Genomic DNA, 17,340 nt, shown 5'->3' with positions numbered 1-17,340 from the left:
TCCATTCTGTGAGGTTGGTTTTTAGTGTTTCCTGTTTTTGGTTTTCCTTTTGTTAATTTAGGAAAGTGCAAGGTTGTTTTTTGGAGATAAGTTGCAGAGGAATGGAAGGGTGATGTTGCAGTCACTGTGCCAGGTGGAGCTCCCCCATGGAAAACTTGCTGTAGATTTTATTTGGACAAAGATTTGATGTGATGGCTTTGTGGTGACAGCGACTCTCCTGCCGTATGGCCCTGCTGCTCTCACCCTGTGCCACCACTCTGTTCCCCCTGGCTGAATCCTGATTTTTGGAGACAAAAGAACAGTGACGGGTGTGGAGCACCTTCTCCAAACCGTCTCCAGCGTGGATGGGCATGAGGGACCTTCCTGGGGCTTGTGGGGACTTGTGGTGCTGCCTGGTGTGGAGGAAGGTCCTTGGTCTCCAGAGGTGCCTTGGGGATGAGAGCTGGTGAGGAACCCAGATGGGTTTGTGAGGAGGGATCTCATGGAGGAAGTGGTTTGTTTGGAATCCTCCCCCTGTGCGAGAGGGACACGGGCTGAGAATGGCATCCTGGCCTGGATCAGGAATAGTGTGGCCAGCAGGAGCAGGGCGGTCATTCTGCCCCTGGACTGGGCACTGGTGAGGGCACACCTCAAGTGCTGTGTTCAGTTCTGGGCCCTCAGTTTGGGAAGGACGTTGAGGACCTGGAGCACGTCCAGAGGAGGCAATGAGGCTGGAGAGGGGCTGGGAACACAAACCCTGTGAGGAACCACTGAGGGAGCTGGGGGTGCTCAGCCTGGAGAAAAGGAGACTCAGGGGTGAGCTGATCACTCTGTACAGCTCCTGAAAGGTGGCTGTGCTCAGGTGGGGTTGGGCTCTTCCTCCAGGCAGCGCTGACAGAACCAGGACACAGTCTCAAGCTGCACCAAGGGAAATTCAGGTTGGATATTAGGAAAAAGTTTTTCACGGAAAGGGTGATAAAGTTCTGGAATGGCTGCCCGGGGAGGTGGTGCAGTCACCATCCCTGGATGTGTTTAAAACAAGCCTGGATGTGGCACTGGGTGCCAGGGTTTAGCTGAGGGGTTGGGGCTGGGTTGGACTCGATGATCTTGAAGGTCTCTTCCAACCCAGTGATTCTGTGAATTCTGTGAATTCTGTGAGAAACACGGCCCTGAGCCATGAATTGCTCTGCAGACTCTGTCAGGGGCTGGGCAGGGTGGCACTGGGACAGGCTCCTGCTGCCCCACCAGCCGGTGTCGGAGCAGGGCTGTGAGGAACCTGAGGTTGACCCTGGCCGGTTTTCCTTTTCCAGAGGAGGTCATGCTGGCCGAGGAGGACAAGAACGCGGAAGAGAAGTCCCCTCTGGACGGTAGGTGGCTTTGCTGGGCATTTTCCTCCTGTGCCACGGGAGAGGTTCCACTGCTGTCACTGCCACGCCTTCCTCCCGAGCAGGAGGATCCTCCCGCATGCACCCGGCACAAATCCGGCCACAGAGCCCCTTCTCCAGGCTGCAGGTGGCTGAGGAGCAGTTACGGGACACCCCACACCGGCCCGGGATGGGGATGTGCCCTCGGGGTCGGTGCCCACGCCCTTCCGAGGGTGGCTGGCTGTGTGTGCAGGGGGTAGAGGCTGCCAGAAGGATGGAGAAGAGCGAATGCGCTGACCGAGAGAAGGCAGGGCTCCGAACGGATTTGACCAAGGGACTGAGCCCCCTGTTAGCTGTAAGCAGTAAGACATAACAGGGTGTGGTGATCCTTCCTTCCGACGTGCGAGCCCAGCGTGGCAGGACGGCCGGAGGAGCCGAGCAGCGAGGCCACGGGGATGCTCCCCCTGTGCCTCCAGCCCCGACAGCTCTTAGGATGCGCCAGCCACTCAAAGCTCAGTTAAAGATTCTTCCCTCTCCCTTTTCTGACCATCTTTCGTCCTCCCATGTCTCCTCCTTTCCCCTCCCCTCCCTCCCCCCCCTCTTTTTTTTTCTCCTCCCATTCACTGTCAGGGAGGGCCGCCTCGGAAGGGCCGATTCCTCAAGGCACGGCGCCGGCAGAGACTGGCAGCGGCAGCAGCTACAACAGTGAGTGGATTGCAAATCACCAGGGGCTTAGGTGGCACACAGGGGCAGCTTTCCCCCCGCCCCCGTGCCCAGGTCACCGGTGACAGTCTCCAGGTGGTTTTGCCTGGCTCCCAGCCGTGCAGCTCTGCGGAGCGGCAGGTGCTGCTCCAGCCTCGGCCAGCCCGGTGACCTGCGCTGGGGAGGATTTGGGGCTGGAAGAGCTGGGGCTGCAGCAGGTCAGGGCTGAGGTGTGCGTGGCCAGTCCTCGTGTGCGTGTCGGGGGTGTGTGTGAGCTGGGGAAGCCTGTCCGGCACTGGTGCAGCCAGGGCTGCCAGGCTGCAGCTGGACTTTGTGTCTGAGGAGCAGTCTGAGAGGCTGAGTGCTGTGAGAAACTCGAGGTGGGTGCAAGGCACGCAGTAAAGAGACAGAGATACTCAGGCTTCTCTTACCTAAAGCGAAAGGAGCCCGAAAATGTTTCCAGCCTTGAAGCAACTGGTGTGAAGCAGCCCACAGTCTATGGTGGTAAATTCTGAGTCCCCAAAACACAGGGATGTGCCTGGAGAGATGGCACAACCTCACTGCCAAACACACGGAGGAGTTTTCTGGGGGAGAAGATAAAAAGCTGCTCAGTTCATGCCAGGGAGTGGTGGAAAAATTTAATCCCAGTGCTGGTTGTGCTCCAGTGCTGAGGATGGCCCTGGACAGGCTGGAGTGTACTGGGACAGACACGGCCTCAGGAACCCCCGAGCTGGCATTGCTGGGACTGAGGATTCAGCCTAGAGCTGGGTGGGGCAGCAAGGAGCACCAACAATGCAAAACAGTGAATCCAGATCACAACTTCAGAGCATCCTCCCCTCTCCGAGCCTCTCCGATCCCGGGTGTGGCTCTGGGTGTTCCCTTGTAGTGACTCAGGCACAGCCCGTAGGAGGAGGAAGCGCATCCATGTCTCTGTCAGGGCAGGGCAATCCGTGTAGAGTGGGAAATGAATCTGTAGCAAATTAGGGTGAGGGGATGTTGTGGAGGAGCCTCCCCGGGGCAGTCTCTGCAGCGTGAGTGGCTTTGCTGTGTGTGCCCACGGACCAGTCTGTATCACCACACCGTGGGGTGTCTTACTGCTGATAGAAAGTGCTGCTTTAGTTACTGTATGTCTCGAAGCTGTCACCAAACTGTACCAACGTGATTTTTTTTTCTGCCACTTCTCAAGGTTCTGCAGGTAGGTGGTCCTGGGAGCAGCGTCCTCAGTGCTCCTGCCTCACCCCCGTGCTCTGGGTGGACAGTGCAGAGCTCTCGTTCCCTGTTGGAGTAAATGTAGTGATGTTTGCCCTCCCCACTAAAAGCTGCTTTTGGAGGAAAAAAAAAGTGTTTTCAAAGAATCCCGACATCCCCGGGGGCAGGGGTTGCACACCGGGTGCTGCTGAGAGGCTGCTCACTGATGTGTGGCCGCTTTTTCCACGCAGCATTTCTGCTCCTTGAGGCATGGCTGGGTGGTAAACAGAGCTCCGTAAACGCTGACTCCCTCACGGTGCCTGCTGCAAGCAGCACTGGTGGTTCCAGGGGTGGCAGCACTCATCTCCCAGCCCCAGTGGGGCTCAGGAAGCTCCAGCGTCCCTGCCCAGCCTTTGTGCTGTGCTGAAAGGCCCGGCAGCTGCAGTGCCCCCCACCCTCCTGCACGAACCTGCAGAGCCGTGCCTGGCACACCTTCAGGAGCTGGAAGGGCAAAGGAGTGAAGCACCCTGGCACTGAGGCGTGCAGAGGCCCTGCAAGGTTGTGGGTTGTCCGGTTTGCTCCGGGGTACCCTGGTGGGAGAGCTTTAAGCTGGCATTGGGAAGGAAATGCTGGCCCCGGAGAGTGAAGGGAGGGGGAGAGAGAATCCACTCTGCATCCTCACGGGGCATTTTCTCTTTAATTTGCACGCAGTGTTGAAAAGAGCCGCAATAAAGAAGAGCAAAAATGACCTGATTCATGCAGAAGAAGGTGAGGACCATTTCACAGACATTTGCTCCGTTGGTGAGTACTGGCTTCGCATCCCCTGAGGTCTCGATCTCCACCTGAACCTGTCCATGTCATGTTTCCTCCTCTGGAGCGGCTCCTCTGCTCCAGAAGCTGTGGTTTCCTGAAGGAGAATGAATTTCCACTGCTGCTGCAGCAGCACTTGACTTCCCAAAGCAAAAAGCTCCGTGGCTTCACCCTCTCCCTGCGCTGCCTGCCTCAGCTCTTGCATGCTGCACCCTTGGGAGAGCCCTGCAAAGCCTTGGGACAGTCCCTGCCGGGCTGGCCATCCCGGGATTCTGCTTGGAACGTGCTCATTCATGCTAGTGAACCCCAAATCTGCCCAACAACACTGTTGGAGGGAGGAGAGGAAGTGGCCGCAGTCCCGTTGTACACTAATGCCCAGCTGAGGTGTTGCAGCCTTTGCTGTGGGAGTGGTCACTGGGAGGTGCTGGGCAGCGGCCTCAATTCTCTCATTCTTGTCTTAGAGGAAGATCTTAAAGTGATTTTAAAGCCAGATCTGGAGCTCCAGTGCAGAGCAGGGCATCCTGCACTGAAGAGCGTTGCTGGGGTGAATTTGGGATCCTCAGGCTGAGGAGGTGCTGCCCGTTCTGCAGCTCCCAGAGCTGATTCCCTGCTGAGATCTGCCCAGGTGGGGAGGCAGAGGCAGCTCTGGGCTGCCAGGGGAGGCTCTGGGCACTCAGCACCCACCTCAGGGAGCCGCTGGAGCCAAAACCCTCTGAGCCGTGGGAGAGGCATCTCCTGCTGCTCTGCAGTCGGGCGCTTTGCTCATCCCCGTGCCTGTTGCTGGAGTCTGTTTTGCTGCTGAAGCAGCAGATGTTCTCATTATCTTCCAAAGAAATGTCTTGGCAGCCCAGTCCCCACGAAGCAGCAAATCCTGGATGCACAGGAGGAGCAGCACAAACAGCACATTTGAGAATCCGTGTCCGTGGCTGCTTGCACAGCATGAGTGCCTCAACTGCCCTTTGGAAAGCTGGCGTTGATATTTTCAGGGATCACAGCTGCTGCTGGGATTTTATTTTCCCCCTTTAAAGGAAGACCTGGTTGCAGAAAATGAGTGTGGCTTGGCATGTTCCTGACACCAGCACTGAGCTGCCACAGTCCCCTGGGCTGCAGGGTTTGTGGTGAAACTGCTGCCACTTTCAGGAGAGGTTTGGTGCTGAAAAAGGGCAAAAATGCAGCAGCCTGTGTGCATTTTTGGTTTGGTTTGCTGTTGTTTTCTCTCGGATCCCTGCATGGATAATAAGGAATGGTCATTTTTTGAGTATTTGCTCACGGTTGCAATAATTATGAGATCTTTGCCTCCAAATCCAAGTCCCTCCAGGCTCTGGGCAGCCAGTGCCACGCCAACAGATCTTGGAGTTCAGCATTTCAGGTGGCAACGGATGATGGAGCATCTGGGCTTGGGAATAATCTGAGGCAGAGCTGGGAACTGTCTCGGGAGCATATGGCAGGAAAAATAACAGCAGTGCTTTCCACCTTCTGCGAGTGCTTCACCCACTTGGGAAAAGTGGTTTTGATTTTGATTCATGGAATGAGGCAGAAAAGAAGGAATGGATTAAGTAGCCTGTTCTGCAGGCTTGTGAAGAGGCTGAAATGCAGAGCATAAACAATCAGATCACGTGGGCAATTACGCATAAAGGATCTGTTTTGGAGAAAAGGGGTTTTTGGATGGTTTTCTGTAATGTTCAGATGGGAGCAGAAGGAGCGTGGAAGAACTAACAAATAATCCCTGAGTGCCACGTGAAGATGCAGCTCAGGGTGGGGGAGACTTTGCCAGGTCTCTCTCTGGTAATTGGCTGAAAGTGTTGCACTTTAATTCAAACACAAGCACCTTGTTGAGCTTTATAACTGCAGTATAAGGCTCTGTAAACACTTCCCAGGGTGTTCTCTGCAGTTGTTCTTAGCTTTTATTCTTTTCTTTCCACTCCCTCTGGCTTCACACCCTCTGTGCTCTACGAGGCACAGGGCACTGCTGTGATTCCCAGACACCAAAGCCTGGAGAAGGGGACGTTTTCCACATTAGAGCAGTTTCAATATCACTGCTCTGCACTGCTGGAAGATCAGCAGACAGGAATGAGAGGTCAGCACTGTTCCTTTGCCAGTCTGGGAGTACAGAAGGGCTTGGATATCGGAGAGCTCTGTACCTGCTAAGGAGTGCTGTGATATGAAGCAGCCTAAATCCCAAACTGTGGCTCTTCTTGTTGTCTTAAAGCAGAGCAGAGGAGGAGCACTGTGATTTCTTCTCTTCTAAACTGCCAAAGGCAGGATTTTCAAACCAACAGAAGAACACACTGATTTTTTTCAGCACGGAGTTTGTTCAAAGCCTGGCCAAGGCCAGCTCTGCTTTTGGAGTGCTGGTGGATGGCCAGAAATGTGAAATGGAGCAGAGAGCTCACTTTCCATGGGGGAACATCACACTTGTGTGGGGCTGTGAGGCTTGGAGAACCCGCTGCTGTCGCATCTGGATGCCTCATCCTTTCTCTGGCTGCTGTGGTTGATGTTGCACGATGAGGCTGGGTGAGATTCCCACCTGTTCCAAGTGTTGACATGGAGGTGATCACACTCCAAGATTTGGCTGCTGAAGCCAGAACTCTTTGTTCATGTCACTGAGCCCAGGAGAGCCAACCTGCTCCAGGACAGGACGAGGACATGTCCTCCTCACCCTGCTGGGATGCTCCATCCCAGGATGGGGAAGGGCAGCAATGATATCTTGTCACAAACCACTGGCACAGGCAGTGGCCAGCCTGGCACAATCACCATTTCCGCTGCTTGCAGCAGCTTCTGTGGCTGCTGCAGAGGAGCCCCAAGGGGTTCCTGTGTTTATTCCCTTATTCCTGATTTCTCCTGCCTCAGCACCGGCTGGAGATTGCCTTTTCATCTGAGTAGTGCCTCTACCCCAGGGGGAGAGCTGACATCAGGAATCATTTCTTCCATCAGCTTTCTATTGTTGAAACCCTTGACTCTTTGCCAGGGTTTCAGCTCAGAGTGGAAATGGAGCTTATAGAGGCAGAATTGAGACAAATGAATGGCTGAGCCCAAAATCTGATACACGGATGCAGGTTGAGCCCTCTGCTAAAGAAATAGCTGAGGCTGGGGAGTAAATTAAGGAGAATTCACTCAATTCCCTAGTAACTGGTCCTTGGAGCAGGACAAACAGGGACGAGATTTCCTGTGGCACCTACCCAGCTCCTCAAGGACGTGCTCCACACCTTGGGCAGAAATACCCTGTGTCTGCTGCTCTTTGTCCCCGTCAACCAGGCAAAAGTGATGAGTTTAAATGGGACAATCAGGATTGCTGCAAAGGTTTGGAAGCCCAGTTTAGATGGTGGAGGTAGGCATTGACCCATGATTTTTTAAAAGCCCAGCCTTCATCCCTCATTACAAGCAAGACACCCTTGCTCAGCCCATTCTCAACATCCCCAGCTTCCTGCTGAGCTGTTCTGGTGCTTGGAGAGGCTCTGTGTGCCCAGGAACCCCCTCCAGCCTTTTCTCTGCTGGGATGGGCTCTGGTGACTCTTCTTTCTGTCCCAGGGTCTCCCTTTGCTCGCGCCAGTTTGAAGAGTGGGAAGAACGAGAGCTCGTCCTACTTCAGGAGGAAAGAGAAGATGTTCCGCTTCTTCATCCGGCGCATGGTGAAGGCTCAGAGCTTCTACTGGGTCGTGCTCTGCGTGGTGGCCCTCAACACCCTCTGTGTGGCCATGGTGCACTATGACCAGCCCGAGAAGCTGACCACTGCTCTCTGTGAGTACTGGCCACTGCTGTTCCCTCAGCAGCTCTGGCGTTTCTGATCCTGCAGTGCCGCGCTCCCGTCGCGGCTCTCCACGTCCCTCAAAGCTTGGTTCTCCTGACTCACGACTCGTGGGATCACAGAATGGTTTGTGTGGGAAGGGAGCTTAAAGCTCAGCTTATTCTACCCCCTGTGCAGAGATACCTTCCACTAGACTCTGTCCAACCTGGCCTTGGACTCTTCCAGGGATCCAGAGGCAGCCACAGCTTCTCTGGGAATTCCATTCCAATCCCTGTCCTCACAGGGAAGAATTCCTTCTCAACATCCCATCTATCCCTGCCCTCTGGCAGTGGGAAACCATTCCCCCTGTCCTGGCACTCCAGGCCCTTGTAAATTGTCTCTCTTTGCCTTTCCTGTCAGCCCCTTCAGGTCCTGGAAGGCCACATTTAGGTCATCTCAAAGCTTTCCTTCTCCAGACTGAACAATCTCAATTCTCTTTCAAATCATATTTCAAATTATTGATTTACACAATTCAGAAAAAAATCCAGCAGGGTGTTAGTTTGAGAGAGGAATGTTATCCTAAAGGTTGTTGCAAAATTGAGATTCAATCAAGTGTAAAGCCTGGAACAGGGCAGGAGGAATTGTCCTGGAACAGGGCAGGTAGGAATTATCCTGGAACAGGGCAGGAGGAAGGAGGAATTATCCTGGAACAGGGCAGGAGGAGGAATTGTCCTGGAATGAGGCAGGAGGAATTATCCTGGAACAGGGCAGGAGGAAGGAGGAATTGTCCTGGAACAGGGCAGGAGGAAGGAGGAATTGTCCTGGAACAGGGCAGGAGGAATTGTCCTGGAATGAGGCAGGAGGAATTGCTCTGAAAGAGGGCAGGAGGGTTGGTCCTAGAGCAGGATGCACAAAAGGAAGGGGAATGATGCCTGGGAAAAGCAGGATTTTCTGGCTAACCTGTGTCCAGAGAATGCAAATTTGTGTCCCTTTGCAGCAGATCTGCACCCATGGGTGATTGCAGTTGGGGGCACACTCAGAGCTCTGCCAGCTCTGATATTCCTGGGGTACCAGCAGCTGGAATGGCCTGTGAGATAAAAATCCTGCCAGTGCTTATGGAATCAAGCACTAAGCCCCCACATGTGCTGTGATTCTTGTCAGAGCCTTTAAAAGGTTGCAACTTTACAGCTCTTTTGGTTCCATGTCCTCCCTCTTGGGGTGTGATGACATGGGATGGGTGTCACGGTGCCCTCCTGTGACATTAAGTGACAGAAATACTCCCAGAGGGAAGATTATCCTGTATTTATGAAAAAGATTTTATTTTAGCTGGTTCCTGTGGTCACCTGGTTTAGCTCAGAGAGTCTAGAAGTGCTTTTGAAATATGAGTTTTGGGTTTTTAAATTGCTCTGATGAATGTGAAATGGTGTCTCCCTGAGGTCACAGACTCGCTGACAAAGCTTGCTTTAAAAAAATATGGAAGGTGAGAGATGGAGCTTTTTTGTTTATTTTAATGAAGTTTGGAGGCTGGGACTCCTAGAGCTGGGAAACTCTGAGAAACTCCTCATGCTGATAGTGCAAATTTTTCCTTCTGAAGGGATGGGATAAGGTTTGTTCCTGGAAGAAAAAGCCATTCCTTTGGCCATTTCTGACCCTATAAAATGGCCAAGAACAAATCTGTTGCTCAGCACTTGACCAGATGAAAATTTAAATAAAACTTCTGAAAAAAGCAATCAGAAGACTGGGAAAAAACCTCAAATATTTCCAACAGTCTAACAATGTTGGCTTAGATCTTTAAAGATCCTTATCTACCTAATTTGCCTTGATTTCTCTATAAATTAGATACTTAAATATTTCTTGCCTCAGATCCTCAGGTCTTACCTTATTACAAGGAAGGCAAACTTTTGAAGTTTTTTTTTACTAGACCTAAGAGGTCATGAATACTGAGTGCTCTGACATCAAAAGCTCCTTATTAATATTTGTTGAAATATTTAATGCCACCAGGTAATGGAGCTCTAATGAGAGATGTATAATAAGGACAGAAATTGCTTTCAAGTTTTTTTTTTTTTGGCAAGATTTCAACTGAAAATAGAGACAGACCATACAGAGAAGTCACTCTTGCTTATTCATTACCTCAATTTACCAGAGGAAATAATAAGCTAGATTGGCAGAGTAATTAAAAGTTTGAGGATTAGGATTTCCTCTGGAATTAGGACTAAATGTTTAGGAAACAAACCCCACACTTGAAGTCTTTCAACTCAAAAAAAGGTCACAGATTTATAAAACTCAATTTTGGGAGCACCTTATGCAGTGACTTTTCCAAGGGAACATGGAGAAATCCACGAGCCAGAAACTCCTTAATGTTCCAGTGAGGGCTGGAAGGGCTGGTTCTGTCTCTTGGAATTATTCACCTCCAGCTGGGAAAGTTATCTGAGACAAAGGCCACAAATGAGGCTTCCAATCTATCCCAGCTGAAGACAAAAAACAGGGAATAGATTGGAATTAGGGATGGATCCATGTTTCAGGAACTCTGCATTTGTCCAGAACACCCAGTGACGTCAATTAGTGCCAGGAGCATTTGGGCAGCAAGTTTGAATTTCTTGGTGTGGAGTTGCACTGAGCTGGGAGTGGGGAATCCCACTGCCTTACATTTAATGGAAGAGGCAGGAAACCACCAAAAATTGGGATTTCTTGGGGATTAAATTCTCAGCATCCTCCCAGACTTTGCACCATCCCACAACACTTCACCTCGAGCCCTGAGGGTCCTTTGTCAGTGGGGAAACACCTGGACAGGGCCTTCACAAACCATCCCTGAAAGGGATCCCGGAATGGGGCAGGGAAGGGACCTGAGAGGGTCATCTGGTGCCACCTTCCTGCTCCAGCAGGGCCATCCCAGAGCACAGGGCTCTAGGGTGTGTCCAGATGGCTCTGGAATATCCTCAGGGAGGAGGCTCCACAGCCTCCTGAGCTGCTTGTTCACCTCACAGGGAAGAAGTTTTTCCTCACGTTCAGGTGGAGCTTCCTGGGATCAGTTCCTGCCTGTTCTGCTGTCCCACTGCTGGGCCCCTGGAGCAGAGCCTGGGCCCTGCTCTGAGCCCTCCCTGCAGATGTTTTGATGAGATTCCTCTCAATCTTCTCTTCTGGAGGCTGAACAGCCCCAGCTCTCTCAGCCTTGTCCTCACAAGAGAGATGCTCCAGTCCCCTCAGCATCTCTATCACCCTTCATCCAGGAGATCTGAGTATTTCTGGGATATTAAACCCTGCTGGAAATGCCCCTGGCATTGGGGAGGGGCAGCCCAGTGAGGGTCACAGAAAAAAACAGATTATCCAAAAGTAGGGAAAGGTTTTGTGGATGCTCACACTGGGTTTTTAGACAGGGTGGTACAAGACTGGTCACAGTGACAATGAGAATAAAAACCAGAGACCCCAGCCTGGTTTGGGTTGGAAGGGACCTTAAATCCCATCCCATCCCATCCCATCCCATCCCATCCCATCCCATCCCATCCCATCCCATCCCACCCCTGCCATGAGCAGGGACACCTCCCTCTGTCCCAGGCAGCTCCAGCCTGGCCTTGGGCACTGCCAGGGATGCAGGGGCAGCCACAGCTGCTCTGGGCACCCTGTGCCAGGGCCTGCCCACCCTCACAGGGTGTTTCTTCCCAATATCCCAACTAAATCTCTCCATGCATGGTAATCATGGAAATTCTAATGTAGGCCAGACAATTTTGGGGGTTTTTATTTGTTTGGTTTTTGGTTTGTTTTATTTTTATAGATGGTTTTCACCAAGACAAGAAACAGAGGCTCTGTGTACTCATTTTGGGGATGATTGTCTCTGCTCCAGGCAGAAATTTATTTTAGTGTGATTTTTGAACAAAGAAATTTGGAGCATTTTCCTGAGAAGCCCTACAAGTTCAACCTCTTAAATTCCAAGTATCCCATGCCTCCAAACCCTCCTGAATTCCAGGCTGAGAAGCTGTGGGACTGCATTCACACCTGGCTGGGCATTGGGGATGTGTGGTGGGCACATTCTTCTCTCTTTTAGGATTTTTACATAGAGGAGCACAGAGGAAAGAAAGAGAAAACAATTTCTATTTCTACTCCTTGTTTTTCCCATGTGGAATGTGTTTGGAGAATTGTTTACCTGGGGTGATTGCTTGGTTGGATTCTGGTGAGGATTGTCTGAGCCTGATGGCCAATCCAACCCACCTGTGGCTGGACTCTTGGAGAGGGTCACAAGCTGTTAGTTAGTTAGATATGGCAGTTAGAACAAGTAGGTTTGTAGTTTTAGTATCTCCTTTAAATAGTATATTAATGTATTATTGCATAGTTATAATAAAGAAATCATTCAGCCTTCTGAACTGGAGTCAGATATCAGCATTTCTTCCCACCAGGTTCACCTGCATTTACAGTAGGGGATGACCTAAACCTTCCTACCCCTTTCCTGGGGGATGGCAGAGTTTTCATAGCTTCGTATTTCTACAGATCCCTCACTGAATCCTGAGTGCAGGGAATATTTGGTGCCTTAGGGACTTGGCTGCTTGTGTTGGTGTCACAGTGATGGCCAGACTGGACGTGTCCCCTCACTCCTGCCTGGATAACTCTGCAGCACAAACATCTGGGAAGGAGCCCAGCTGGGGCTGAGCCCTCCAGGAATGCTCCTGGAAAGCCCCGTTCTGCCCAAGATTTGTGCAAAAATCCATTAGATAGAGGCAGAAGGAGATAGCACAAAACCAGGGGATTTCAAACAGCTCCTGGAAATACTTGGCAAAATCCTTTAACTGGGAGAGTGACAGAATTTAAAAATGGCTTAAAAGTTAATCCATGATGAGGGAACATCACTGCAGAGGAGCAGGGCCTGGCTGGTGTGATGCAGAGCAAGAGAGAAATCAAAAATTCCAACGATGTTTTTTCAGGGAAGGTGCTCAGGAATGAACTGAGGAGGCTTTTTGGGAACTGTAGCAGCAGGAGAGGAGCACAGAAAGGATCAGCTAAACCCTGCAACTCTACCCAGGCACCTCTAATTCAATTATACCTGTCCCTCTGGGGAGAAGTTTAATTACATTACAAATTAATTTTACTTAAAGAACAGTTGGTAAAAGCCTACGGGTCGGCATTGATTTATTTTTCCCTTGGTCTTTTCTTTTAACTTTCCTGTTTTGAATTGTTCTGATTAGCTTTCTCTGCTTGATGCTCCATATCTCTACAAGTGCTTTGGAAAAAGGACTGCAGGAGCTTTGGAGAAAGGCTTGGGATTTCTTTAGCCTTATTGAAAGCACTGATGAGGAATTCTTTGAATTCTTGTGGTATGATTAATAACAGGCCCTACTTCATGACCCTGTAATTATCCTCAAATTCAATCAGAGATTCTCCTTCTCTGTGTGGAAAGGACTCCAGGGCCAAATAGGATTTCTCTCATGCTGCAGATGGACTCTGCTCAGTGAAGCACACAACTTTGGTTAAATAAGCTGCAGTTGCTTATAAAAGAATATATTTCATGCATGTATTTAATGATTTTATTATCATCTCTTCACGCTCCTTTCCACCACTGCCAATATTCCGAGAAAGAAGAGATTTCTGTCAGAAACCAACTCTGGAATGGCATCACTGAGGTCTGGTAGAAGCAAAGATCAATTTCCCACTGACAGCCCCCCAAAATCCCTGCTGGGGACACCGTGGAGGAGCAGAGTGACCAGGGCTGTGCCTTTGGACATGTGCAGCAGCTCCTGCTGTGGGGGCAGCTGCAGGCATTGGTGCAGGGCAGGAGGGCCCAGGGATGGGGTTGGGGGTGGGCTCCTCTTCCTCTGGCTAAAGCTGCAGGGTGGAGGAAGGACCAGAGCTCTCTGGTTTGTGGGATGGGTTTTAGTGACTGTGGGATGGGTTTAGGGATGGTAGGATGGGTTTAGGGATGGTAGGATGGGTTTTAGTGTCTGTGGGATGGGTTTAGGGATGGTAGGATGGGTTTTAGGGACTGTGGGATGGGTTTCAGGCACTGTGGGATGGGTTTAGGCATTGTGGGATGGGTTTTTGGGACTGTGGGATGGGTTTAGGCATTGTGGGATGGGTTTTTGGGACTGTGGGATGGGTTTAGGCATTGTGGGACGGGTTTTTGGGACTGTGGGATGGGGTTTTTGGACTGTAGGATGGGTTTAGGGACTGTGGGGAGGAGGTTTCAGCTCTGGGTCACTCAAGTTTCACTCGGGGCTGCCTTTCCCAAAGCTCTCTTCTTTCTCCAGCAAATCCTGCAGGGATCCTTCCTGGCTCCTTAATCTGTGTAGGTCTAAACCCCAAATCCACAATGTCTCCTTTTGATAAATCCAGTATCTGAACACAGCATTTGAGCCATTATGGCCTGAGAGCCCGCCCACTGCTGAACCTCACGTTTGGGGCAATTTGGCCTTTTTTTGGTGCTGTTGTTGCCTTTGAAGTCAAGACCCAGCTCTCTCTGGATACCCGTGTGCATCATTTGTAAGGAAAAGGCTTTCTGGAGCATATTTATTTCTGCCTGCTGAGCATTTCACATCTTGGGCAAAAAGGGGGAGGTTTTGCCCTGCTGAGGTTCTCCTGCTCAGTTTAATGTAAGAGGAGAGTGAGGAGAGGGAAGTGTCAAGCTCAGCACCTGCTGCTGATGCCACTGGCCTTGGAAATGGAATTAATCCATAAGTGATTGACAAAAAGGAGCTGGTAACTCTAATTAGGAACCTAATTCAAAGGTGTGGGGTTGAGGAGACGCTTGCACGGCCTTTGCCAACAGCACAGCTTGGAAATGAAATAAGTGTTTGTATCAAACTTTTCCTCCTTAAATCACATCACAAAATGCTTTTGAGTAACGCAAATGAAATTAGGTGAGGTTTGAATACCAGGAGGGCCAAAAAACAAAATTGCATTTTCAATTATTTAGGCAGGGCCTTCTCAGAAGAAATCGCATGTTGGATGCGGCAGCCTCTCCATGAAGCCAGCTCCTTCTGCCTGAGGAGTTCAGGGTCTGAATTCCACTTCCCTCCATCCCAGCCTCCCTGGGCTCTGATTTGTAGCATCTGGTACCTGCTGAGACACAGCTCTTGCTGCCAGATCTGGGCTCTGCTCTGGAATTCATCAGCTGGGAAAGGCCAAGGGTGGCTCTGGCAAGAGCAGCAGAAGGAAGTTGGTTTTTAGATGCTCTGAGTCTTAAACATTTCCTGGCTTTATATTTTTTATTTTTAATACATAATCAAATATTCCTTGATTCTATTTTGCCACTTTCTAGCTTTTTTTTTTTGGGGGTGGGGGGTGATATTCTGGATTTGCATGTGTGTTTGCAGGGTGTGTCAGCCTGATGGTGACACCTTTGACTTGTGATACGCAGGGTGTGTTCAGCCTCCTGTTGGAGCGGTGACTGAACATTAATCCTTGGTCCTTCCTCCTTTTTTGCTCCTTTGGGATGATGGTAATAGTCTTGGCAAAGTGTCCTGAGGTCTGTTGGTGCAAATTTGCAGATAAAAAACACTACTGAGGGTTTTTTTGTTCTGTGGAAGAATCTGGGGGCCACCCGAGGTCTGACTCAGACAGGTGAGGCTGGGGCAGAGATGAAGGGATGAGAATCTCCCTGCTAGAGATACAACACATGTGGGGGCTGGGCATTGCTTCCTGGAGGATCTACAGCCTCTCCCTGTGATTTTATCAGCTGACTTAACAAAGCTTTCACAGCATTGGCTGGATATCAACCCTTGGCACAGGGACACTGCCTCTGGAAGTCATGCCAATCAGCACCACCTGCTGAGTGTGATACCAAAGTCCCTCTCCAGCTGTCCTGGAGCCCCTTTAGGCCCTGGAAGGGCTCTGAGCTCTCCCTGGATCCTTCTCCTCTCCAGGTGAGCACCCCCAGCTCTCCCAGCCTGGCTCCAGAGCAGAGGACTCCAGCCCTTGGAGCAGCTCCAGGTTTGCTCTGGACTCGTTCCAGCAGCTCCAGGTCCTCCTGCTGGTCCCAGAGCTGGGGGCAGCTCTTCAGGTGGGGCCTCACCAGAGCAGATGGAAGGTCAGATGGATTCCCAGCAGAGTTATGGATATCTCCTTACTCTGGGATCCTTGGTGCTGGAGACAGACTTTCCTCACTGAGTCCTTGGGGAGAGGACTCCTGTTGGAAAGGAGAGAAAAGTTGCAGCTTGGCCAGGTGTGAAGAGGCTTCTCCTCAAAATCTCCAGGCTCAAGGTGAGAGGGAGTTGTGCTGCTCCTGTGCCCATGCTCTTCCCTGAGTGCTGAGATCCAGAGGGTGGATCTGCCTCTTCTTGGGAAAAAGGCTGTGGGTCTCAGATTTTGTCATCTTATTCCTCAGCTGGGAACACGTTGCCCTTGAGAGTCTCCTTTAATGATCTTGCTCCTTTTTTCAAGGAGAGCAGGTCACGTGGGATAATTAATCCTCGGCTGAAATTTCCTCCCCTTTTGCAGATGTTGGCACAGGTGTCCTTGCAGGCTCCTTACCAAGGTGTTAATAAAGCCTCTCTCATGTCATTATTGCTTTCTGGATTTCAGGGAACTTTATGCCCATGGTGTTCCATGACTGGCTTGCATTTAAAATTTAAAACCCCTTTTTATTTTTGGGTAATTGAAGCTGCATTTTTCAAGGCATTTCCAAAGACACCCAGAATGGCCCTGGGCCAACTCCGCTCACTCCCTACAGATGTGCAAGGCTGGGAATGGAAATCTAGGCAGGTGGGAAGGACCCTCACTCCCTCCTGTCTCTCCCCACACTCAGCTGAAGCTGCAGATTGCAGGAGGTCAGAGAATGGCGGAATCATGCAATCTTCTGAGCTGGAGGGGATCCCCAAGGACCATCCAGTGCCACCCCTGTCCCACCCCAGACCCACACCAACCCCACCCTGGGCATCCCTGGCAGCGCTGTCCCAACGCTTCTGGAGCTCTGGCAGCCTCGGGGCCGTGCCCATTCCCTGGGGAGCCTGGGCAGTGCCAGCACCCTCTGGGGGAAGAACCTTTCCTGCTCTCATGGAATCACTGGGTTGGAAGAGTCCTTCAAGATCATCGAGTCCAACCCAGCCTCAACCCCTCACCTAAACCCTGGCACCCAGTGCCACATCCAGGCTTTGTTAAACACATCCAGGGATGGTGACTGCACCACCTCCCCAGGCAGCCATTCCAGAACTTTATCAACCTTTCTGTAAAACACTTTTCCCCAATATCCAACCTGAATTTCCCTTGGTGCAGCTTGGGACTGTGTCCTCTGGTTTTCCAGCCTGATGTGCCCTGGGCCAGCTCCAGCCGTTCCCTGGCTCCTGTCCCTGTCCCAGAGCAGAGATGGGAGCTGCCCCAGAGTGCAAAGCACCTGGAATCCATGATCATCCTGCTGAAATTTTCCTTGTATGTGTTGCCCTTCTTCTGTCTCCGTGCACCTCTGCATAAAGTTTGGCACCATCTCCTTTTTAACATTCCTGGAATCATAAAATTGAAATTACAGGAGACTTTCTTGTAGCATCTGTTCTGCTGCAGCCTCTGAGAACCTCCTGTGCTGCACTAAACAAGGTGATTAATCCCCACCTTTTGAGGTTTGATTCTTTTCCTCATCTTTTCTCCAGAGAGAGAGCTTTG

General features: G+C 51.0%; 1 protein-coding gene across 21 annotated transcripts in view; it reads left to right on the top strand.

The window, feature by feature from the left end:
• The window catches only part of CACNA1B (calcium voltage-gated channel subunit alpha1 B), a 300,242-nt gene that overhangs the window by 159,464 nt on the left and 123,438 nt on the right, over positions 1-17,340 (top strand). For 14 of the 21 annotated variants that reach the window (XM_068211525.1, XM_068211542.1, XM_068211523.1 and 11 more), the window contains 4 exons: positions 1,290-1,346; positions 1,974-2,048; positions 3,945-4,034; positions 7,572-7,781. In XM_068211525.1, the coding sequence (XP_068067626.1) occupies positions 1,290-1,346; positions 1,974-2,048; positions 3,945-4,034; positions 7,572-7,781 (432 nt within the window). The remainder of the gene's footprint in view (positions 1-1,289; positions 1,347-1,973; positions 2,049-3,944; positions 4,035-7,571; positions 7,782-17,340) is intronic. The other 7 variants (XM_068211528.1, XM_068211524.1, XM_068211531.1 and 4 more) reach the window with 4 other exon arrangements.

Source organism: Anomalospiza imberbis, chromosome 21 (genome assembly GCF_031753505.1).
Source record: "Anomalospiza imberbis isolate Cuckoo-Finch-1a 21T00152 chromosome 21, ASM3175350v1, whole genome shotgun sequence".
In the NCBI taxonomy this organism is placed as follows: domain Eukaryota; kingdom Metazoa; phylum Chordata; class Aves; order Passeriformes; family Viduidae; genus Anomalospiza; species Anomalospiza imberbis.
This window is presented reverse-complemented; position numbering and strand designations above follow the sequence as displayed.